This window comes from Octopus bimaculoides, chromosome 4, assembly GCF_046866305.1.
Source record: "Octopus bimaculoides isolate indiv1 chromosome 4, ASM4686630v1, whole genome shotgun sequence".
NCBI classification, from domain to species: Eukaryota; Metazoa; Mollusca; class Cephalopoda; order Octopoda; family Octopodidae; genus Octopus; species Octopus bimaculoides.
The window spans coordinates 128378107-128401821 of NC_142931.1; the positions used below are offsets into that span (position 1 = coordinate 128378107).

The following is a 23715-nucleotide window of genomic DNA, read 5'->3' on the forward strand; positions in this document are numbered from 1 at the left end:
AGCATCTCTTGGCATGGTAAGGATTCTGTGAGCTTCACAGATTAATTAATAAAACCAATCCCTCACTGATATAACGCATTCTCTTTTAAGGTGTTACAATGTGTTTTAAGGAAGATTTGGCTACTATTACTAGCAGGTTAAGTGACTATATAGAGTCTCCTCCATTATGTTGTTTTCACAGGTAGATATACTAGAAAGAAGAAATAAACTATTTTCTTATATGAAGGGCTGATTATGTGTCACATGTTTAAGAAGTCTAGTACTGCACGATAGTGAAATATTTGCAGTAGAATTTATAACAATTAGAGAGGAATGAGTAGGCAGCAGTCTTCAATAAAATAAAAATCACGAGATTGTCGCAGTGTGTCTCATGTCTTCCATTGTTAATATGTTACAATAGCTTCATGTTGTAGGTGAATAACCATCTTGCTGAATGTTGTAATATTCCTTTATCCAATATATAATAATTTGTAACTTTCATGTCTACAAATGAATTTATGTATATTACATTGGTCATTTGGAGTTTATCCATGGCTTTACTTGCTTCTGCTTTGTTATGAGGAAATGCTTAATATTCTGTATTTTGTAATATATTTGTTATAGTCATTTATGGATAGGTTTAATACTTATATTGACTTACATTTTATCGTCAAATACTTTGTAATAAAATATATTATTAACATATCTAAGTTCCTTGCAGGACATTTATGACTTGACTTTTGACACTCAACATCACTCAAATTCATTATATCTCAGCACTAATCTGCTTTCTTGGACTGGTACTTATTTAATGAATCAAAAGGATGAAAGCCAAAGTTTATCTTGGAGGGATTTAAACTCAAAGTACAGAGATCCAGAACAAATACTGCAAGGTATTCTATGCAACATTATAACAATGCTGCCAATTCACTGTCTCAGTTTTCTTCTTGTAATTCAGAGATACCAATCAACTGTGCCAGTCAGACATTCTTCATAAGTGAGGAACTTCTAATGGTAATAACAATGGCATGGACTGAAGATCATTAATATTTTAATATTTCAAATATTGAAGCATAAAACAGGAGTATGTAAAGGACATGTGTAAGTAATTTATGATGAAAAAAGAAAGTCAAAGAAAACGCTCATGGACAGATGGTTAATGGACATTTGGCCAATAGAATAGACATCTGGTTTATGGACATTTGACCAATAGAATTGACATCTTGTTTATGGACATTTGGTGAACATGATATTTGACAAAGCAGATTACATTGGACATTTCATCGAGCAGACATTTCATTGACAGACATTTGACCAAGCAGACATTTCATTGGACATTTAACTAAGCACACATTTCATTGATGGATATTTGACCAGGTAGACACTTCATTGTCAGCATTAATTTCCCCAAGTTCACATTAATTGTGCCTCTGCTTGGCATAAAAGGTGACTAAAAGGAGTTGAGGTAGGATTTGCACTCTGACCATGTAAAAACACTCACCAGCAATGACTACCTAAATAGACCCATGGTTGGACTGTTGTCACTTGAGTGGTGCAAAGGTATCATCTACCAAGACTAGTAGAGAATCACCAACAAATGGTGGATGCAGTGACATGGTGTTACAACACGTTCCCCCACACCACCACCACCACTACTACTACTACTACTACTACTACTACATATGTCCATTTAGATAAATATTTGTTCAGTTGTAAGTCCATTAGAATAAATATAGTTAGTTTTGTAAACAAACAATGAGATTGAAAATGAAAATGAAAAGAAGGGTTATGGGCATATGTGCCATATTTGGGGAGTTTTTACTCCTTCATCAGCACCCATCTAACCCATTAATCATCCATGAACCCTTTGTCACCCTCTAACCTTTCATTCTCTGACACGAGTTCCCCTCATCAAACGCCCCTGTCCCTTTCATAATTCCTTGTCTTGCAAATTTGCATATTAAAAAACACATTCCAGAAATGTGTTAAATTCGCTTTGTGCTCACTCAGATAAATGTTCATTTGGTTATATGTCCATTCTATCAACGCATTCAGTCAAATGTCAATCAGTGAAATGTTCAGTTGATGAAATGTCCACCGGAGTGGTGGCTGCTTGATGAAATGTCATTCAATGAAACGTCCATTTAATCCAATGTCCATCAACCAGTCATTTGTCTAGCCACAGAAGAAACATTAATGATGATGATGATGATGGTGATGATGGTGATGAAGATGTTGACAAATAGTGGTAGAGGTGGTGGTGGTGGCAACAATAATGATGATAATGATGGTGATGCTGATGATGACAACAATCACAGCGACGATAGCAATAAAAAATACAATCAAGCAAGAAATAAGAGGCAATGATGAAAAAATTTCAATATGAATTCAAGTCTCACTCAAATTCTTTTAACTCCATTTACTTTAGTAAATTGTCCTGGGGAAAAGCCTGAATATTATTACACTTTGATGTTTTCCTTCCTTCAAATTGTTAATTTTCCTGTGTTGTATCAAAAGTAAGTCATATTATTTGCTAATAGTGATTAATTATACATTGCAGTGTGATGCTAATAATGAACTTATAAATATATTTTACCTTAGTTTCACATCTTCGGCAATATTCTGAAATGAGAATAAAACAAAACAATGTAATCACACATTTATTTAAAATATCATTACTGTTCATTCTTGTCTTTGTCTAACTTTCCTTTACAGAAAACTAGTGATATATAGCCAGTATGCTCCGTTGGATGTGTAATGTCAATGTGAATACCCGTCAGAGTGTAAGTATCTTGAGAGAAAAGCTGAACATTAGAAGCATCAGTTGTGGCGTGCAAGAGAGACGATTGCGCTGGTATGGACATGTGGTGAGAATGGAGGAGGATAGCTGCGTGAAAAAGTGCCACACCCTAACAGTTGAGGGAACCCGTGGAAGAGGTAGGCCCAGGAAGACCTGGGCTGAGGTGGTGAGGCAAGACCTTCGTACATTGGGCCTCACCGAGGCGATGACTACGGACCGAGACCTTTGGAAATGGGCTGTGCGTGAGAAGACCCGGCAAGCCAAGTAAGATCGTTGCCAGTGCCCCTGGACTGGTTCTTGTGCGGGTGGCACATGAGATGCACCATTTTGAGCGTGGCCGTTGCCAGTACCGCCTGACTGGCTCCTGTAGGATTTTCGAGCGAGATCGTTGCCAGTGCCCCTGGACTGGCTTGTGCGGGTGGCACATAAAAGACACCATTTCGAGCGTGGCCGTTTTCGTGCGGGTGACACGTAAAAGCACCCACTACACTCTCTGAGTGGTTGGCGTTAGGAAGGGCATCCAGCTGTAGAAACTCTGCCAAATCAGACTGGAGCCTGGTGTTGCCATCCGGTTTCACCAGTCCTCAGTCAAATCGTCCAACCCATGCTAGCATGGAAAGCGGACGTTAAACGATGATGATGATGATATATATATATATATGTTAAATCTCTGAACGAGGTATAAACAGTAACTGCACAATAACGTGAAGTATATTTGCCACTTAAATGTGGCTAAACCCTAAGCACATTATCGTGCAGTTACTGTTTATACCTCGTTCAGAGGTATGAACGTCTTTGGCATCATCATCATCCTCATCATCATCCTTCCCATCATCATCATCATCATCATCTAACATTATTAACATTTGACGGATATTTGTCCTCATCTTGTTTGTTGTTAACACAACATTTCAGCTGATATACCCTCCAGCCTTCATCAGGTGCCTTGGAGAAATTTTGAACTTGGGTTCTCATTCCTAAGGTATTTTTTGATGTTGTTGTTATTATCATTATTATTATTATTATTATCATTATTATTATTATTCAGGTCACTGCCTGGAATCGAACTCAGAATCTTGGGGTTAGTAGCCCGCGCTCTTAACCACTACGCCATATGCCCATGGGCATATGGCATAATAACATAATAACATAATAACATCGAAAAATACCTTAGGAATGAGAACCTAGGTTTGAAATTTCCCCAAGACACCTGATGAAGGCTGGAGGGTATATCAGCTGAAATGTTGTGTTAACAACAAACAACTGGAGGAAAATATCCATCAAACGTAAATAATGTAAATAATGTACATAATTCCTCATCTCTTAAATATAGAACTGTATCATCATCTAATGTCTTTTGTCCATGTGGCATGGGTTGGATGGTGTGACCAGAGCTGGCAAGCTTTGGGTCTGTACCAGACTCCAGTCTGATTTGGCATGGTTTCTACAGCTGGATGCCCTTCCTAATGCCAATCACTTTACTGAGTGTGCTGGGTGCTTTTATGTGGCACTGCATGGGCACTTTTATGTGACACCACATGGGTGCTTTTACGTGGCACCAACCATGAGTGCTTTATACAACCAGAAGGATCTGTCATATGAACAAAATTACTGCATTTGATAATGCTATAAAGATTTTTACCTGGTTCTGTTTTATCTTGGTCTTCATTACAACTAGTCTCCTTGGTGTGGTTTTCAAATACAGGTATTTGCCAAAACTCATTAGTTTGCTGAATGCTCTATTAAATAAACCACAACAATAAAAAATAAAAGGATTAACAAAATATACTAATAATTCAAATATTGTTTTATTATTTTGTTGCTCTACTTGTTTCTGCCCTCAAACTGTGGCCATGCTACAGCACAACCTTGAAGAATTTTAATCGAACAAATTAGCCCGAGTACTTATTTTTAAGCCTTCTACTTATTCTATCAGTCTCTTTTGCCAAATTGCTAAGTTCTGGGGATGTAAACATCAGTTCTCAATCAGTGGTGGGAGACAAACACAGACACCAAGATACACACACACATACATAATATATATATATACATACATACATAAATCAGAAATGGAAAAACAATAAATTCAAAGTAACTCACATACTTTTGAAGTGATGTACAGATATTGTATATTTAGAATAATAAGGTAGTCAGAATGTTGGATGATTATATATATATATATATATTTTTTTTTTTTTTTTTGATAAATCCGATAATGGAAGAAAGCGTTAAAAATGTAAATAAAATGTAAATAAATAATAAAATATATATAATCATCCAACATTCTGACTACCTTAATCTAAATATACAATATCTGCACATCACTTCAAAAACTCTCTCTCTCTCTGTATATATATATATATATATATATATATATATATATATATATGACAGGCTTCTTTCAGTTACCATCTACCAAATCCACTCACAAGGTTGTGGTCATCTCAAGGTTATAGTAGAAGACACTTTACCAAGTGGGACCGAACCCAGAACTATCTGGTTGAGAAGCAAAGCCCTAACCACACAGCCATGTCTGTAATTTTATTTTCATTAGTTTTAATAGGTGGCAAGTTGGTTATTTGTGAGCATGCTAGTCAAAAGGCTCAGTGGCATTTCTTCTGGCTTTACATTCTGAGTTCAAATACCACTGAGGGTGATCTTTAACTTGGAGTCATTCACAGTCAATAAAACAAGTACCACTTGAGCAGTTGGGTTGATGTAAATGACTAGCCCTGACCCTCACCAAAAAATTTCAGGCCTTGTGCTTACAAAAGAAAGAAAAATTGGCTGTGTGGATAGGCGCAGGAGTGGCTGTGTGGTAAGTAGCTTGCTTACCAACCACATGGTTCCGGGTCCAGTCCCACTGCGTGGCACCCTGGGCAAGTGTCTTCTACTATAGCCTCAGGCCGACCAAAGCCTTGTGAGTGGATTTGGTAGACGGAAACTGAAAGAAGTCCGGCGTATATATGTATATGTATGTGTATGTATGTGTCTGTGTTTGTCTCCCCAACATCGCTTGACAACCGATGCTGGTGTGTTTACGTCCCCGTAACTTAGCGGTTCGGCAAAATGAGACTGATAGAATAAGTACTAGGCTTACAAAGAATAAGTCCTGGGGGTCGATTTGCTCCACTAAAGACAGTGCTCCAGCATGGCTGCAGTCAAATGACTGAAACAAGTAAAAGAGTAAAAGAGTAATAGTTTAATCAAGAGGTAGGGATAATGTCCAAGGTTCTCAACCATTTTAATCAATTTGGAGATATTGATAAGGTCAATCATCAATCTATGAATTGACATCTGCAGCGAAAATGTGAGCAGAAAAGGAATTCCAAAGCTGGAATTGAAGAGAGGAAATGTTTAATGATAATGAGTTGCGTGGCTCCCATGGCAAAGTGAGACGCCGAAGGGAATGACAAGACAAATCCAGACAAGTGTGCTGGGGTAGCTTGTGTGGAGGTGGTATGCAATGTAACTAGCTAGTTCTGTGAAGCAAAAGTCATTGTTATAGTAGTAATAGAATAGTCAAAGTAAATGAGTAGAGTATTAGGTTGATGAATAAGTTTTTTCACACTCAGTCAAGTGGCCTTCATTTGAATGTAATCTTAGATGTCTGTCTCAGTTGTGTAGTTAAGACCTACAATGGAGCAGTAATCTGCTCTATTGTAGGTCTTAACTACTCAACTGATTAGCTGAAGAGTTTTCTGACCCTGGAGTAAGTTCAGTGATTGGGATTCAGCTTTTGTTATATCATATATTATGTATACAGGGTCACCCGAAAAGATTATCAAAGATGGTATGGGCTAATGTTTTGTAAACTATGAGAAAATTTCCTAACTTTACTTCTCTGTAGACAACATTGAAAAACAAGACATTGAATGAGTGTGGTAACAACTTCTTTTATTTATTTACTTATTTATTTTTACTTGTTTCAGTCATTGGATTGTGCCCATGCTGGGTTATCGCCTTGAAGGATTTAGTCAAACAAATCGATCCCAGTACTTATTTTTTTTAATTTGGGACTTATTTATTGGTCTCTTTTGCCAAAACAGCTATTTACAGGGATATAAACAAACCAACACTGGTTGTCAAGTGGTGTATATTTGTTTGTGAGTGGGATATATCCAAACATAGAGACACACACAAATATACAAATATATATACATGTATCATAGGTTTCCACACAGTTTCCATCTACCAAATCCACTCACACAAGACATTGGTTGACTCAGGACTACAGTAGAAGACACTTGCCCAAGGTACTGTGTAGTGGGACTGAACTCAAAACCATATGATGACAAAGCTAGTTCCTTAATCACACAACCATGCTCGAATGTTCACAAAAGAAAATTATATACCTACATTGTACCAAGTAAACTTCCACCTAATTCCTGTTAAAATCTAAACTCCCTTATTATGTACTCAAACAATTCACACATAAGACTTAATGATGCAACCATACTATGATGACTCATTTATGTCTGTTCATTATCCTTTTCAAGAATCTAGAAATAATTCTGCTGTATCCCATTTCAAAGAATTGCTTAATAATTATTCCTATTTGGATTCTAGATTGCCAACTTTAATTATGAAGTAATTGGCAAAATGGTAATTCTCTATGTGATAATATATAATCAAATGAAAGATAGAACAGATTAACTATACGGAACAAAGTAATGTTTATTGCAAAGTCTTTCAAATGGGATAAGTTTTGACTAAATGAATTACAACTTGGTGAATTTATAACTTCAAACAACTGCCAGATTGAGAAAATGCATTCACTGTAGTTTCACATTTAGCATTATATTATAAGAAGATAATCTGTTGATATTCATTTTATTATACAAAGGCATCTAAAAAGTAAATAAACATCATTATTCTTGAAAGATTTATTTCTCCCTTTTTCTTTGAATATTTGCTAGTTGAAGGTTTTCTTCTAGCTATTCTACTACAGAAGCCAAATTGATGGAGATACCTCACAGAAATACCCTGTGACTCATTACCAGCTACCTTACAATGTGGATCATTTTCACAAAACCTACTCAACAGCCCAAAGGCATCTCCCAGGAGACCCAGGTCAGTCTGAGCGGGATGCTGTTGGTTCCTCTCCTTTGCTGGCAAATTATATATATGACCACTCTGTTGACCATGGCAAGAGGAATTCCAAGGTTTTGTGCAATCTTATGCTAGTTAAATCCACTATCAGATTGACTCACAATATGCCCTTTTTCAAACTCAGTACTTTTGATTCTAGTGTTTACAACATGGCTAGTTACTATAAACAATTAATAGACCATTCAAGCCAAGTGAAATCATAGTTGTGGCCAATGTAGTGTCACATAACTGGCACCCATGCCAGTGGCACATAAAACGCACCTTTTGAACATTGGGCCTCATGGAGACAGAGTGGCCGATGCTGATGGCACATGAAAAACACCTTTTGAGTGTTGGGCCTCATGGAAGCTATGACAAATGACCAAGACCTTTAACATTATGCTGTGCTTGACAAGAAGACCCATCACGCCAAATGAAATCGTAGTCATGGCAGATACTGGTGTCACACAAATGGCACCTGTGCCAGTGAGATGTAAAAGCACCCATTACAGTCTTGGAGTGGTTGGCATTAGGAAGGGCATCCAGCTGTAGAAACCATGCCAAATCAGACTAGAGTCTGGTACAGCGTTCCAGCCCTGGTCAAACTGCCCAACCCATGCCAGCATGGACAACAGACGTTAAATGATGATGATGATACCGAATGAAAAATAACAATACATTAACAAGTTTGAAACAGCAAATGGTGTCCATACAGAAAAAAGCAGTATAAATGAGAGGTGTCTATTTACTTTTGAGGTGTCCGTGTATATCATTGAAATGGTACAATGTTAAATTATCTGATTGAACATTAGCTGAATATTATGTTCTGAGAGCTGGTGTACTTTAGTAATGATATTTCAAGATTGTGTCTCAAAATAACAAGGTTATTGTATTTCAGTGTTGAAGTCTATTAAATTGTTTCTTCTTCAATTGACTAGTGGTACCCATTATAATGACATTCATGTCATATTATCATTATATCATCAATATGTTCAGCTGCCATGCTGAGATGTTTCAAAAGCCAAAATAAAATTATCAATTCGATCTTAACTGTTTTACTGAATCCATTTCCCATCATTGTAATAAAATTTGTTGCTTTCATTAATTTTTTTTTTATCTAAAATTATAGAACTGAATTGTATTAGACTTTACTCATGTTTCATAAAGTAGATAACTACAGTATTGCTGTTTATGCTGCAATGTTAGCTAATGTTCTCTCTGACAATTTAAGTAACTAAGTGATTTTGAAAAATATTTAAGACATTCTATTTTCTAAATGTGCCCGCACAAAGACAATAAAAAAAGAACAGCAACAGTTTTCTATGCCACCATTCCCAAGATAGCCATCTTTTTCTTTCCTTTTTATTTTTTTCTTCATTATTAATACTGTTATTTTCATGGGGGAAAGGAAAATGATAATCTCCTGTTCAGTGCAACAAATCCTCGAGATGAGAAGTGAAGTTATTACAAGAGAACAAGTCAAATAAGATTAGCAGTTAGATTGGTGAGTTGATTGCCAACAAAGATAGGCACATATCTCATTTGAATATATACTTCCAAAGAAACAACCACTTCAAGGAAATTTTATTCACTATACCTTTCGTTCTCTCCATCCTTATATTGCTTTCTTTTTCTTCTCTCTCTCTCTCTCTTTCCACTTTTAAGGATTATTGTCACAATTAAGGAAATACATTTTGCTCTTAATTCTAAGAGCTACTACAGAAACAACAACAGCAACAACAACAACAACAACAGCTACTACTACTAGTTGTAGCAGTAGTAGAGCAGCTATTACATGTGTAAGTGGGAAGATAAAAATGTGTATTTGATAAGAAAGCGTTCATCAATGTTGTTAGTTGAGAGCATCAGTGATGAGTGATCGAAGCGACAGGGCGAAAGTAATCAATAAAACATAGTCAACAATCTGATCAAGATGAAACTGCAGTCTAAAGATAAATGAAATATTTGAAGGAAAAAAATATCAGTTGAACTATATCTTTCATAATAATTATCTTTAGTCTTTCTTCAGACAAATGAGGAGAGTTTTTAGTAATTTTATCAACTTAATCATCATTGCAGATAAGAAAACAGTCATTTAATTAAGAATATTATGAACTACTTCTTATATTGACAACAATGTCAAACATTTCATTAAGAAAATAAATTTACAAGAAATATAAAATCAATCAAGTTAAACCAGTAAAATTGAATATTTTCCCAAAGGAATATCTAATTTTTACTAATTCTTTAGTTAATGCAGCAAACTTGAATTTCAAATCATTCCAAGGTAAAAATAATCTTTTAATCTCATAAAATAATAAAGATATATAACTTTTTATTCATTAAATGATGAGATGACTGAAAGTTTTTTTTTTTTTTTTTTTTTTTTTTCATGGAAGTATATATGCTAATTACAGTAACATAATTATTTCAGGAAACAGAATTGCTTGTCAGAGCTTCAAAGATGGAATGAAGTTTATATTCTGAAGAAAGGGGTTTTTATTCCGTAAACAGTAGGAACATAATCAGCTGAGTGTTCTAAAAGATGACTCGTATATATTCAAGGTTACACAATTTTCTAAGTATTATTGATTTTACTTCAGACACCTTGATGAGGAATTGTCAGTATAAATATCTCCACAATGGTTGTGCCATATAATTAAGGTTATTTTAACTTAGAGTCTTTTCATGTTCATTAAAGATTAGCAAAACAAAAATTAATGAAGTAAAAATTAACAAAGTAATTTTCATGTTCAAAATAGGACAAGAAGCCTGTCAGTTGAAATAATATTTTAGTATGGGACTTAGGAATGTGTAGCACAATTTCTCAACTGCCATAAAAATATTTGGAATCACCTTGTAAGTTAATTCTGAAGAAGGTTGAGATTGTGTACTAGTTGGTAGCAAACTTGACGTATATTGCCTTAAGTTTGTCATTATAGTTAGGAAAAATCTAAAGAATGTTATTGTTTAATACCTGCATCTTTCCAGTGAGTTCTTTGTCTCACAAACATTAAATAGACCATAATAATGAGGCAGCTACCTCTTTTGACTATTTCTATGTGCAAGTCTGAAATAGATGTGACATCATTATGACCACTAGCTTGGTGGTCTACTGTTTCAATGATCTGAACATATTTCTGCATTGGGCCTGTAACAGCATGTTCTTGAAATGTCTGATCTAAATTTAGCAAACCCATTAACATCAAGTTCGTCAAAGACACTAACTACATTTAGCAAACCTATTAATGCTAAACCTTTCACTGAGATTCAGAAACAATGAAATTCATGCTACCAAAGCTTTTAAAAAAGATATTGAAGTGCATAACATAACTCATCCTTTTCAATAAGGTGAATGGAATGCTTATTTGAATACAATATGGCTGAAAGGTCAAACCAGTACTTCACTAGTCAGTGGAGTTCCAATGAATACTTAAGACACCCAACAGGCTAGTTTAAGCTAGCCAGATCATTAGTTAAGTGAATAGTCTATAGATCAATGCAGTAAGTTCACCCCCTAACTACCTACGATTTGTAGAAAAGTGATTATTAAAGTGAGTCAAGTTCTAGCTATTTATGAACTCAAACTGATGATACTAGTGGAAGCAATCGATCTTCTGACCGAACCAAGAAAATTTGCTTTCCATAGTCTGTTCATATTAATGATACTATATGTTAGCTGCAACTTCTGATAGAAGGGGTGGGATTTGAACTCAGAAAGCTCAGAGTCAGAACGGATACTGCAGGACATCCTGTCCAATGCCTAAACAATTTCATCAATATGCTGCTCTGAACTCATCTGAAGAATAAAGTCAGGAGTTAGGGTACAGAATCAGAGCATAGGTACATTAACCATGGAGTTCAGTTAGCATGGATACACACACTACAATGGTGCAAATTTACAGGGAACACTTGATCCAAAAGATGAAAAGTAGATAGAACCCATAAGCAGAGAAATTAACTTGGAGGGTCTCGTGCCAGACACAGCTTTGCTGATATCAAGTACAACTTTTCCTTTGTCAAGATTCTCATGAGTGAGAGATACTGACAAATGAAATAGAAGACCGAATCACCCTAGATCATACTCTATGGAAACTAAATTGGTGATCACTGAGAAAGGAGAGGCAACATAACGACGAGGACATTTGTTTATATCTATGATCATCAGTTGGGAAATGCTGGAATTGAAAGTAATAGGGTGGTAGTTAGCAGGAAATAACCATGTTTCCATAGACTGAGACAGATGCCTCTAGAGAGATCAGGAGATTGAAAAGGTTGGCAAGGGTATGAGCTGCTTGTGCACTTTTTGAGGGTACTGGAAGTGGTACTATCAGAATCGATAACCTCAGTGGGTTGGCGTGATCACAGAAATTGTTGGTAGGAAAGAAGACTATAAAAGTATAAATACAATATAGATTCTTAATACTGGCACAAAGCCACAGATTTAGTGAGAGGTAAATAATCAATTAGATTGTCTCCTGTAGTAGACTAGTACTTATTTTAATCAATCTGTGTAAGGATGAATGGCAAAGTCAAACTTGATGGGATCTGAATTCAGAACATAAAACTGAATAGCACTAGGTATTTTGTTTAATAAATTACTAATTCTACGGATCAACCATTCTCCAAAGTCTAAATTTAATGATAACAAACAATGACTTCTTCAGTGTAATATAAATCCTGAGTATAGTGTGTTCTTATATTTTTCAATAGAATTGAAAAAGAAAATTAGATGAAGTAGGATCTGTCAGGAATTGAAATCAGATCATTATATACGAAATTACAGCTATTTCAAGCACCTAATCCAATGATAGCAAAAAACCAGAAGTTTCCTTCCTTCCTTCCTGGGATGATCAGTTAGTTGTCATGTAATTAAGTTAATTACATGATTTTTCAACAACAGAGGTATGTATAAATGTGTGATCAACTTCATTGACTTCTAGGTATCATTATTAATATCCAGTTTAAGGTGGCAAGCTAGCAGAGTCATTAGCATGCCAAGTGAAATACTTAGTGGTATTTTATCCATCTTTATGGTCTGAGTTCAAATTCCACCATGGTCAACTTTGCCTTTCATGATTATTGATATGCAGTTCTTGTACCACCCACACCAGCCACAGGAACTGAACTCAGCAATGCAATTAACAAAGAGGGGACCTCTATATAATTGCATGCCCTGCAATAATTTATTACAACAAAAGGTCCTTCAAATCACATTGCATTTTCTTAAATAAGGAAACAACAGATAGTGTAGTCCATCATACCACTGAAAAGAGAGGAGGATCATGACTGGAATACCTTTAATCATAGGTCTTCTCAATCAAGGTTTATCTGGGGCTAATTAACAACAAACTTCTAGAGGAGTTGAAATGAGCACTGCAATTTTATAGTGTTATAAAATTAAGGAAATAATTTTTATAGTGTTATAAAATAGTGTTTTATAGTGTTATTTCCTTTTTGATACCAGTTTACATGTAGGATATGAACTATAAGCTTTTCAGTTAGTTTTCTGATGCCTTTTCTACTTAGTAAGCCACTCTTCTTTAACCCAGACTATTCTTATTACTAACATGAAAATAGATAAATAAATCAATAAACTGTGATTTATATAACTGAATAACAATAAATGAGTTTGATAAGTGATTAATACCTAAGTAGCATCATTTTAAAAATTAATTCATGCCCAGAATATCCTGAGTAAGAAAATCAATCAATACTGAGTTTGGAAATTAATCTAAGTCTTACCATCTTGAGTTAAAGGTACCATGTAGGAAGTTTGACACCCTTGTGATGTCAAATGATCAAAGCAATTATAGGGTACAGAGGAGTTCAATGTAAAGAACTGCATAGCTGTTTCTGGTATGATTATGGCATGACTCAAATGAATAGCAATTCTAAAAGAGATCAATAAAGAATTGAACTAACACACACTGGACTCATTATATTACCATAATCCACTATTATCATTAATTTCTTTCCAACAAAAACAAATAGCTTTGAACAACTAGCAGACTTGAAAGGGAGCTATAAATGAAAGTGGCTTGTAATGAATTGCATGAGAAAACTGTGCTTTAAGTTGTAGATGTATGAAGAAAGGTTTTAATACATTGGTTATGTTTGTAAATTGTGGTGCAGTGAATAAATGCTATACATTCACTTTGTTGATGAACATTACCAGCTATCACTGTAGGAGAGCGGATGAAGAGAAGAAACAATTGTCTGCAGTCACCAGTTTGTGCAATGAAATATGGCTCTGATTTCCTTCCAATATAACATGAAAGTCTGTTTGGTTATATAAAGTAACAATGGAAAATACAAAAGATAGTTCCCACCATCAATGTTTGCCACAGTGGGAAAACAGACATTAAAGTGAAAATGTTGAAAACAATAGTAATGAATTTTCTTAGCATAGCAGAGCACTGGGCATTTGTTTCACTTTTAAAATATTGCATCACCAAACAAAGGATTATTATCTCATATCCTTAGCTTCCTAGGTTGTATGGGGGGGGGGGGAAGAATATGCTGAGAAGCCTAAATGTGGTAGAAATACAATACAAATAGATTTTATAGACAAATGAAATGAAAATTGTATAATAGTAAAATTTTATAACACTTAAGTAGATCATTCTTAAATTATTAGTCAAAACAGCTGTGATGCTGTTTTAGTCTTTGATTATTAATGATATATTTCATGTTATCTTTCTAAGAACAAATGGAAGTAAACAAAAGCAGTAGAGAGGGGCTCCCTAGGGTGTGTTTATGACTCTAAGATAATTCCATCTATATTTTGTTAAATGGAGCCGCATTTAATGGTGATTGTGATACATTCAGCACCTGTACTTCTTTTAAACAGTAAATACTGTTGGTCACATTCATACTGACTGTCAATATTTTTATTAACTTTTGTGTAAACATTCTTGAGGTAAATATTTCCATTGTAAACATTCCTAGCTATATAATATGGAAGATATAGAGAACTTCTAAGCTAGATTGAACATAAAGATTATTTCTGAAAAATCAATATTTACAGTAAGGTTAAATAAAGGATTCTACATTAGATGGGGTTATATTAGTACTGTCAATGTTATTACTGACAAACAATCACTCAACTATCCAGCAGATGCAATGACTACCTATTTCCCCTCAACTACCACAGAATATCAATAGAAATAAATGGAATGGTCAATAGAGAATGGTCAGTAGTAGTTTCAGTTTTATGACAGTACAGAATATTATATTAGAACATAAAGATAGAGATAACTGTTGATATCATTGAAGAGAATAAAAAAAAAAGAATTTTTTTTTTATTATGCTTCAAGACACTGGCAACAATTTCTTTATTCATCATACACTGATGAGGACTGGATACATATTCAGTAGAAGAATAGCCAGGGAAACAGATGGTATGTTTATCATATAGGTAAGAGAAAGAGAAATACCATGTATTTGGCGGTAGAGCTCTTGGCACTCCTGCCAAATTGTTGATAAAGTAAAATCTTTATTCTACCTAATTTTTCCAGTGACAACTGAGGCCTAATATTTTACATATTATTATTAGATTATTGTTAAAAGGATTAGTTTAAACATTTGTTTCAATCATGTTATTTTATCAATATGTCATTTTCAATACAAATGAAAAACAACTCTTTCAGTTCTGTACACTGCCATTTCCTTGTCTTCAATCTTAATACTACATGCTAAATAGACAATATATTATATCCATGTTTGTAATTCTTGATTGATTACCTCATTTATATATCATTAACACTTACTTTATACATCCTTCAGCACCAATATTTATGAAACCTGTTCTTTGTTATAATTTAGTAAATTATGTCGTGCATATTCTAAGCTATATATTCAACACTTCCATAATTTACTTACATATTTTTTATTATCTGTTCAGTCAATATTATCATTTAATCTTCTATTAGATGTTGTAAAACATTCTCCAGTAGCTTTATATATTTTTCTATTACTGATACCATGAAACATCAGCTGATGAGTGTTGCCAGGCACACCCAACTAAAACAGGCTTTAACTCTTTAGCATTTAAACCGGCCATATCTGGCTTAAATATTCTACTTGTTTTATGCTGAAAGCAATCAGATCTAGTCTCTTTCACCTGCACAACAATGTCATTTTGAAAATATACAATCATATCACTGAAATCTCAAAGCTATGAGATAATGCAGGATTAATTCAAAACAATGTCAATAAATAGGCATTACATTTGGCAGAGTAATCTGAATACTAAAGGGTTAAATGAACTAATGAAAATTAATTCACAAATGTATAGATTGCATACAGTAGTTCCTTGGTCAGAAAGCTGTTCATTTTGCTAAGAAAAATTAACTCTATGGATGCCAGCTGACTGAATGAAAAAAACACCCTTAGTTGTATTATGTAATACAGACTACACTGCAAAGGAAGAATCGATAAATGCACTCTTCCATAAGACATAGCAACTTTAAAGGTTTCAAGTAACAGGTCCACCACTCAAGATCTATTAAAATATTAAAAGCAATACATTGGGACAGCAGTAAAAGAAAAGTACTCATATGAAGACATAAATGTAGTTGGATAGAAGTATTGTAGAGTTAGTCTTTGTAAATAGTAAAATTCTCTTATTCTAATTGAATGAGAGAATAATGGAGTGGTTCTTGAAATGTTTAAAGAGGAAATTGATTTTAGATCTCCAATTAAAACATTGTAGAGAGATTCAGCTGTATAACTCTACTACTGAAAGTAAATATTATAGTAAGAGTAAATGAAACAAAATGAAAAAAATATATATTTATTTTTGAGTGGAGAGTAAGGATATCCATAATGAATAAAAAAAAATATTTCAATAGAATAAAATAAAATGAATACAAATTGTAATGTATAATCATTAATTTAGTATTCTAGCATGTTAGTCATAGAATTTCAATGGCAGCAGTAGAAATTGAATAGCAGTAGAGAATAACTGGTCAAATACTGAAAGAAACTAGCTTTCTTAGTTTTGTATTTGTTTCGTAAGATATATGTTCAAGGGGACGGGCCATATACAAATGAAGGAAGAAATTATAGAACTATAAAGTCTACCAATACAAGGGGAAACATAACTGTATCCTTGAGTCATTGAGTCAATGTTGTTGATTGAATAAAACAAAAAGAAATATCATAGATCATAAGACTAATGCTTGGTAAAAGAAATATATCTCAGTCTTAATAAACATGGGAACACAAATAATGGTTAAGTGAATTTGATCTTTTTAAATAGATTACAAAAAATGTTTAATAAAGAATTAAACATTATAAAAATGAAGGTCTGATAAATGTTTATGGTTAAACAGTGGAAAATGTTAATATAAAATTAATTAATGTTCATTTGGATCTAATTAATTATGCAAATTAATTAAGACTAGAAAAAAACAACAGCAATAATTAGTTCATTTTAAGTTGGTTCTAAAATCACATAGTCCATTGGGCCAGCACTTTACTTCTTCTCTTTTTCCTTCATCATCATCATCATCATCATCACCATCATCAACACCATCCTCATCATCACCATCACTATTGTTTTAACATCTATTTTCCCATACTTGCAAGAGATAGACAGAGTTTACTGAAGCAGATTTTCTATGGCTGGATACCCTTCCTGTCACCAATCCTTACTTGTTTCCAAGCAAGATAATATTTCCCCATGTCCAGATGTTTTTTCTTTTTTTTTTGCAGAATATTGTTAGTATCTTGAGAGAAAAGCTGAACATTAGAAGCATCAGTTGTGGTGTGCAAGAGAGACGATTGCGCTGGTATGGACATGTGGTGAGAATGGATGAGGATAACTGCGTGAAAAAGTGCCACACCCTAACAGTTGAGGGAACCCGTGGAAGAGGTAGGCCCAGGAAGACCTGGGCTGAGGTGGTGAGGCAAGACCTTCGTACATTGGGCTTCACCGAGGCGATGACTACTGACCGAGACCTTTGGAAATGTGCTGTGCATGAGAAGACCCGGCAAGCCAAGTAAGATCGTTGCCAGTGCCCCTGGACTGGTTCTTGTGCGGGTGGCACATGAGATGCACCATTTTGAGCGTGGCCATTGCCAGTACCGCCTGACTGGCTCCCGTAGGATTTTCGAGCGAGATCGTTGCCAGTGCCCCTGGACTGGCTTGTGCGGGTGGCACATAAAAGACACCATTTTGAGCGTGGCCGTTTTCGTGCGGGTGACACGTAAAAGCACCCACTACACTCTCTGAGTGGTTGGCATTAGGAAGGGCATCCAGCTGTAGAAACTCTGCCAAATTAGACTGGAGCCTGGTGTTGCCATCCGGTTTCACCAGTCCTCAGTCAAATCGTCCAACCCATGCTAGCATGGAAAGCGGATGATGAAGATGATGATTGTTAATGAATGATGTTCAATCATAACAATCATGCAATGTTAAGACAAGAACACACATGCAAGCACACACACACACACATGTTCAATGGGCTTCTTTCAGATCTATCAAATCCACCCACAAAGCTTTGGTTTGCCTGGGACTATATGAGAAGACTATTACATGAAGTAAAGGAGACAGTAAACACACACATACACACATACAAGAGGCTTCTTTCAATTTCCATCTCCCAAACCCACTCACATGGCTTTGGTTGGCTATAGTAAAAGACACTTACCCAAGGTGCTTCATAGTGGAACTGAACCAGAGACCATATGGGTGGGAAGCAAACACCTTACTCCACAGTCAAATCTGTACCACTTCATACTTTTCATTCTCTGCCTATCTCTTTTTTTTTTTACTCAACAAGTCCTAACTATAGTTAAATGCTGGGCTGATGAAGAGTTAACAGACATTAAAATCAAGAAAGTGACACCATAAACAAATTCAAAGATTATTTTACAGTGATACAACAATATTTCTGATAGAAAAATCTTATACTTTTTCCATTTGGCCAATGGTTAAATGTTATATATCAGTAGCACTTACAAGGCAGTGGAGCTGGTAGAATTGTTAGCACACTGGATGCAATGCTTAGTGGTATTTCACCTGTTGCTATGTTCTGAGTTCAAATTCCACCAGGATTGACTTTGCCTTTTATCCTTTCAGAGTCAATAAATTAAGTACCAGTGAAACACTGGGGTTGATGTAATTGACAAGTCCCCTCCTCCAAAAATTTGAGACTATGTGCTTTTAGTAGAAAGGATGCATCATTAACACTTACTTTATATATTCTCCAACACCAATATTTATGAAACCTGTTCTTTGTTATTTATAATTAGGTAAATTATGTTCTGCATACTCTAAGTTATATATTTAACACTTTCATAATTCACTTACATATTCTTTATTATCTGTTCAACCAATATTATCATTTAATCTTCTATTACATGTAAAACATTCTCCAGTACCTTTACATATATTTTTTTTTTGTCATCACTGATACAATGAAACATCAGCTGATGAATGTTGCCAGCCACACCCAACTAAAACAAGCTGTAAATGAACTAATGAAAATTAATACACAAATGAATAGATTGCATACAATATAGTTCCTTGGTTAGAAAGCTGTTCATTTTGCTAAGAAATATTAACTCTATGGATGCCATAGTCTCGCTTCACTTAATCAAACTTAGAATCAAAGGCATTCCTGTTGTGACCATCCCATCTTTTTTTCATTGTCAGGTTTATTTCCAGGACTATGTTATACAAAGAACTTTTCCTTTTTGTTTTTTTTGAAAATGCTAGGGTATGATTTGAGGGAGACTTGGTTGCTATTTCTAGCAGATATAGTGACCACATAGAAACGCCCCCACCTCTAGTAAACAGTTTGATATATTCATTTGCAGATAGATATTAAGAAAAATATCAAGTCTTTTTGCTTGCTTGTTCTATTTTTAATTCATTTAAAGCAATATATTTCATTTCAATGGAATACTTAAGCAGTTATGTGCACATCACTTAACCAACTGACATTATTCACTGTTGTTCCATTACATGATTATTTCTTGTTGCTCTATTATATAATCTTCACTTCATACAGAAAGAGAAACTCTTCACTTCCAACAGTGATGTAAGTACTCTAAACTTCCTCTACTGTCTATGAATCCAACCTAATCCCTTGTTATACATCTAACATTAATTACATTGCCTGTATGAATGCACATAAGCCTATGTTATCATCATATAACAATATTATAAAAATAGCATGACCTAATGAGGGTATCTTTACATAGCCACTGACTGTCAAAAATAGTAGCCATACCTCTATCAAACTACACCGATACTGGTGTAGTTACACTTAGAAAAGTCTGGAAACTGAACTTACTACTTCATGATTTTGAGCCTGATGCTCTTCATGCACCTTCATAAACAACAACAACATTGTAAGAGCAAAGTAACATAATTTCCTCTCGTTAGCAGAGCAAAACTGTAATTGCTCTCTCTATGAAGAGCAATTTGACTCAATGCTCCTAAGTCTTTCAAATCAATGTTTATTTCTAATATTTTCATTCCTTTTATTTCTTTACCTTATTCCTCTAAAATATATTTTGGCTTACTTCTAGACTCTTTTACTTGTTTCAGTCATTTGACTGCAGCCATGCTGGAGCACCGCCTTTAGTCGAGCAAATCGACCCCAGGACTTATTCTTTGTAAGCCTAGTACTTATTCTATCGGTCTTTTTTGCCGAACCGCTAAGTTACGGGGATGCAAACACAACAGCATCGGTTGTCAAGCGATGTTGGGGGGGGGGGACAAACACAGACACACAAACACACACACACATATATATATACATATATACAACAGGCTTCTTTCAGTTCCCATCTACCAAATCCACTCATAAGGCTTTGGTCGGCCTGAGGCTATAGTAGAAGATACTTGCCCAAGGTGCCATGCAGTGGGACTGAACCCGGAACCATGTGGTTGGTAAGCAAGCTACTTACCACACAGCCATTCCTGCACCTATGCTATTAAAATAATTCCCATTATTTTTTCCTCACACTTACCCAGTTACAAAATCAAATACATTTCCATTAACATTTTTTAAAAAAACTTTTTCAATGAGTTTTTTTTTTATCATTTCTTTTGTTTCCTTTTTGTTGCTCCCCCACTTTTTGTTTTTAGACATTTTACACTTAATTTTAACTTTCACACTGTGTCCCCTCTCTTGTCTCTTCTACCACTACTACAACTGACATTGCTCCTTTGAACTTGCTAACTAAACATACTATCTTTACCAAAACCTACTTATTCATTTCTCCTCCAGATAAAAATCATTTTATCCAATCTTTCTTCCTAAGAATTGCATCTAAATGTTGATCCCTTTCAACCCCTGTTTTTTTTCTTTTGTTTTCGTTTTTGTCTTCAGTAAAATAGCACTAAACTGTTCAAATTAGACATTGACAATAATAACCATATCCAGTTGTTTTTATCTTTCAGTTTAGGAGGAAAGTAAACCGATAATGCTGCTCCAAATATTCTCTCTCTTTTATATTCAGACCAGCCAGATCCAGCTTCTCATACCAACTTGACAATGTCATTTTAAAAGCATACTATCACATCATCAAAATCTTGAGGCTACAAGTAATGCATGATTAATTCAAAACAATGTGAATAAATAAACATTATATTTGACAGAATAATCTGAACATTAAAGGATTAAAGTATAATATTTTCTTCTTTTTCCTACATTTTCTGCCTTCTCTTTCAGTCACTTCTCTGCCTTTTCCAGATCCAGGTGTACTCCCTGCCATTACATCAGATTTTTCAATAACAAAGTGTTAGCGCTTTTCAAAGTTATTTCTTTAGAAACCAAATCTATAATCTCTCCTGTATAGCTAGAGTGTATAACACCCACTCCAAAAAAAAATTCTATGCTAATTTAATTTTTCAGAACTCACATTTTATGGCACACAAATTCATTTTATCATATGTGCATTTTTGCTGACAAAGACCATCACTAGTTTTATCAAACTCTAGTGTTTTTCCTTTGTTAATTCTCTTATGCTAATCTTGAGATATTTGGTTTCTGAAGCCATATTAATGGTAATCCATCCATCCATCTAGAGAGTGGGCGGGTGAGAGAGAGAGAGAGGGAGAGGAGGTGAGTGAATATATGAGAGAAAGAGATTACATTGTTAATCTACATAATTTTGAAATCAATTATATGATAGAACTCAAAATGTAAAAATTTCCATGACTAATTACTTCATTATATACATCAGATAATTCAACAATATAAGAAACCAAGAAATGTGTTCCAGACTTGAATTCAGCAACACTCCCAATGAATTTACAAAAGCACAGTGAGAAAACTTCCTGGCTTTTATGAGTAGCATTAACATAGAAATGTTTAATTATGGTTTTGTTTTACTTACATCTTTTACGGATACACTTTTATATTTAAAGTCCCAAATTTGCTGACAAGACATGCACCCTTTATTTTTAAATGTACCAAAAAATTGTTCCACATCCAATGTGGCTGTATTATGGATGGGAGAGTGAATGGTGTAGGCTGAGGAGACTATTACTAATAATGGTTTCAAATTTTTGCACAAGGCCAGCAAATTCTGGGGATTGGGCAAGTCAATTACATCAGCCCCAGTACACAACTGGTACTTATTCTATCGACCTTGAAAGTATAAAAGGCAAAGTTGACCTTGGCAGAATTTGAACTCGGAACATAAAGCTAGACAAAATGCCACTAAGCATTTTGCCTGGCATGCTAACGATTCTGCTAGCTTGCTACCTTAAGATTATTACTAACAATAAAACATTGAAAACAAAACCAAAATATCACAGTCTGTTAGCACAAATTTATGAAAAATTGGGTTGTTTACTGTAGCCATATATAACCAATACCTGATATATGTGTTACATAATTTAATGACTACGTTACTTTTAAGAAACATTTTTTAATTATCTCCATGAAAAAAATTCTCCTAGAGAGATGAAAAGAATTGCTAATAAACTTTCATCTGCTTGTCAGCTATTTGCAATGAATGGGTGATAACCCCCCGCCCCAAAGCAGTGACATGCCACCCTGATGGCCAATTGTGGCTGCATAAAACAACATAGCCAGAAATATGAGTTTTACACCTTGTATGGCGATTCTCTAGGCCAAAATATAAGCAACTATATTGTTGAGCTGAAAAATGACAGAGCTGAAATGTGGTATACCTACAATGTAGTTTATTTGTGATAAATCTATAATTTCATACTTTATTCTAGTATACTGTCATAATATTGTATTTAGATGCACAATATCACACATTTTCCTCGACAAATCCAACTTAAAATATTTTTCAATCTGCGTATGATGAAACATATTAGATTTATTTTTTTCCACAAAATATACTTGGAAAATAGGGATGCATCTCATGTTAGAGTACATTTTATATGCTAGTAAATACAATAATTGATTTTACAGTTGGGTTCCTTTTTTACTGCTAAGCAAGTCAACTGTGAAGTAAGGGTGAGTGGAACCTGTTATAGTTTTTCATCAAGTCAACTGAAATGGACATTACTGTATACATAACTCATGAGTGCAACCTTAGGGCCTTAATTAAGATTTGAGCTTATGCAACTCAGCACTTAAACCTTGAACCATAATGCCACAAGCTAATGAATGAGCCTCTATGTAGCTTCTCAGTCTACTAGAAATAGTAGCCAAATTTCTCTCAAACCGCAATTAAAAAAAAAACAGGACACATTGGATAATGCAGTCCTAAATACTTGTTTGCTTGTTTGCTTCATGCTTTTGATGGGACAGGAGTCATCTCAGATTAGTAGTCCCAAAGGTGTCATCATGTATAGAGCTGACCCACTCCACCAGTGATCCCCATTACAGGTAGTTCCATGC

At 34.7% G+C, this 23715-nt stretch overlaps 1 protein-coding gene across 3 annotated transcripts in view; it reads right to left on the minus strand.

The window, feature by feature from the left end:
- Positions 1-23715, minus strand: part of LOC106871170 (uncharacterized) — a 106863-nt gene that overhangs the window by 16422 nt on the left and 66726 nt on the right. For all 3 annotated transcript variants that reach the window (XM_014917500.3, XM_014917499.3, XM_014917498.3), the window contains 2 exons: positions 4422-4518; positions 2576-2601 (listed from right to left, as the gene is read on the minus strand). In XM_014917500.3, coding sequence (XP_014772986.1) covers positions 2576-2601; positions 4422-4518 — 123 coding nt within the window. The remainder of the gene's footprint in view (positions 1-2575; positions 2602-4421; positions 4519-23715) is intronic.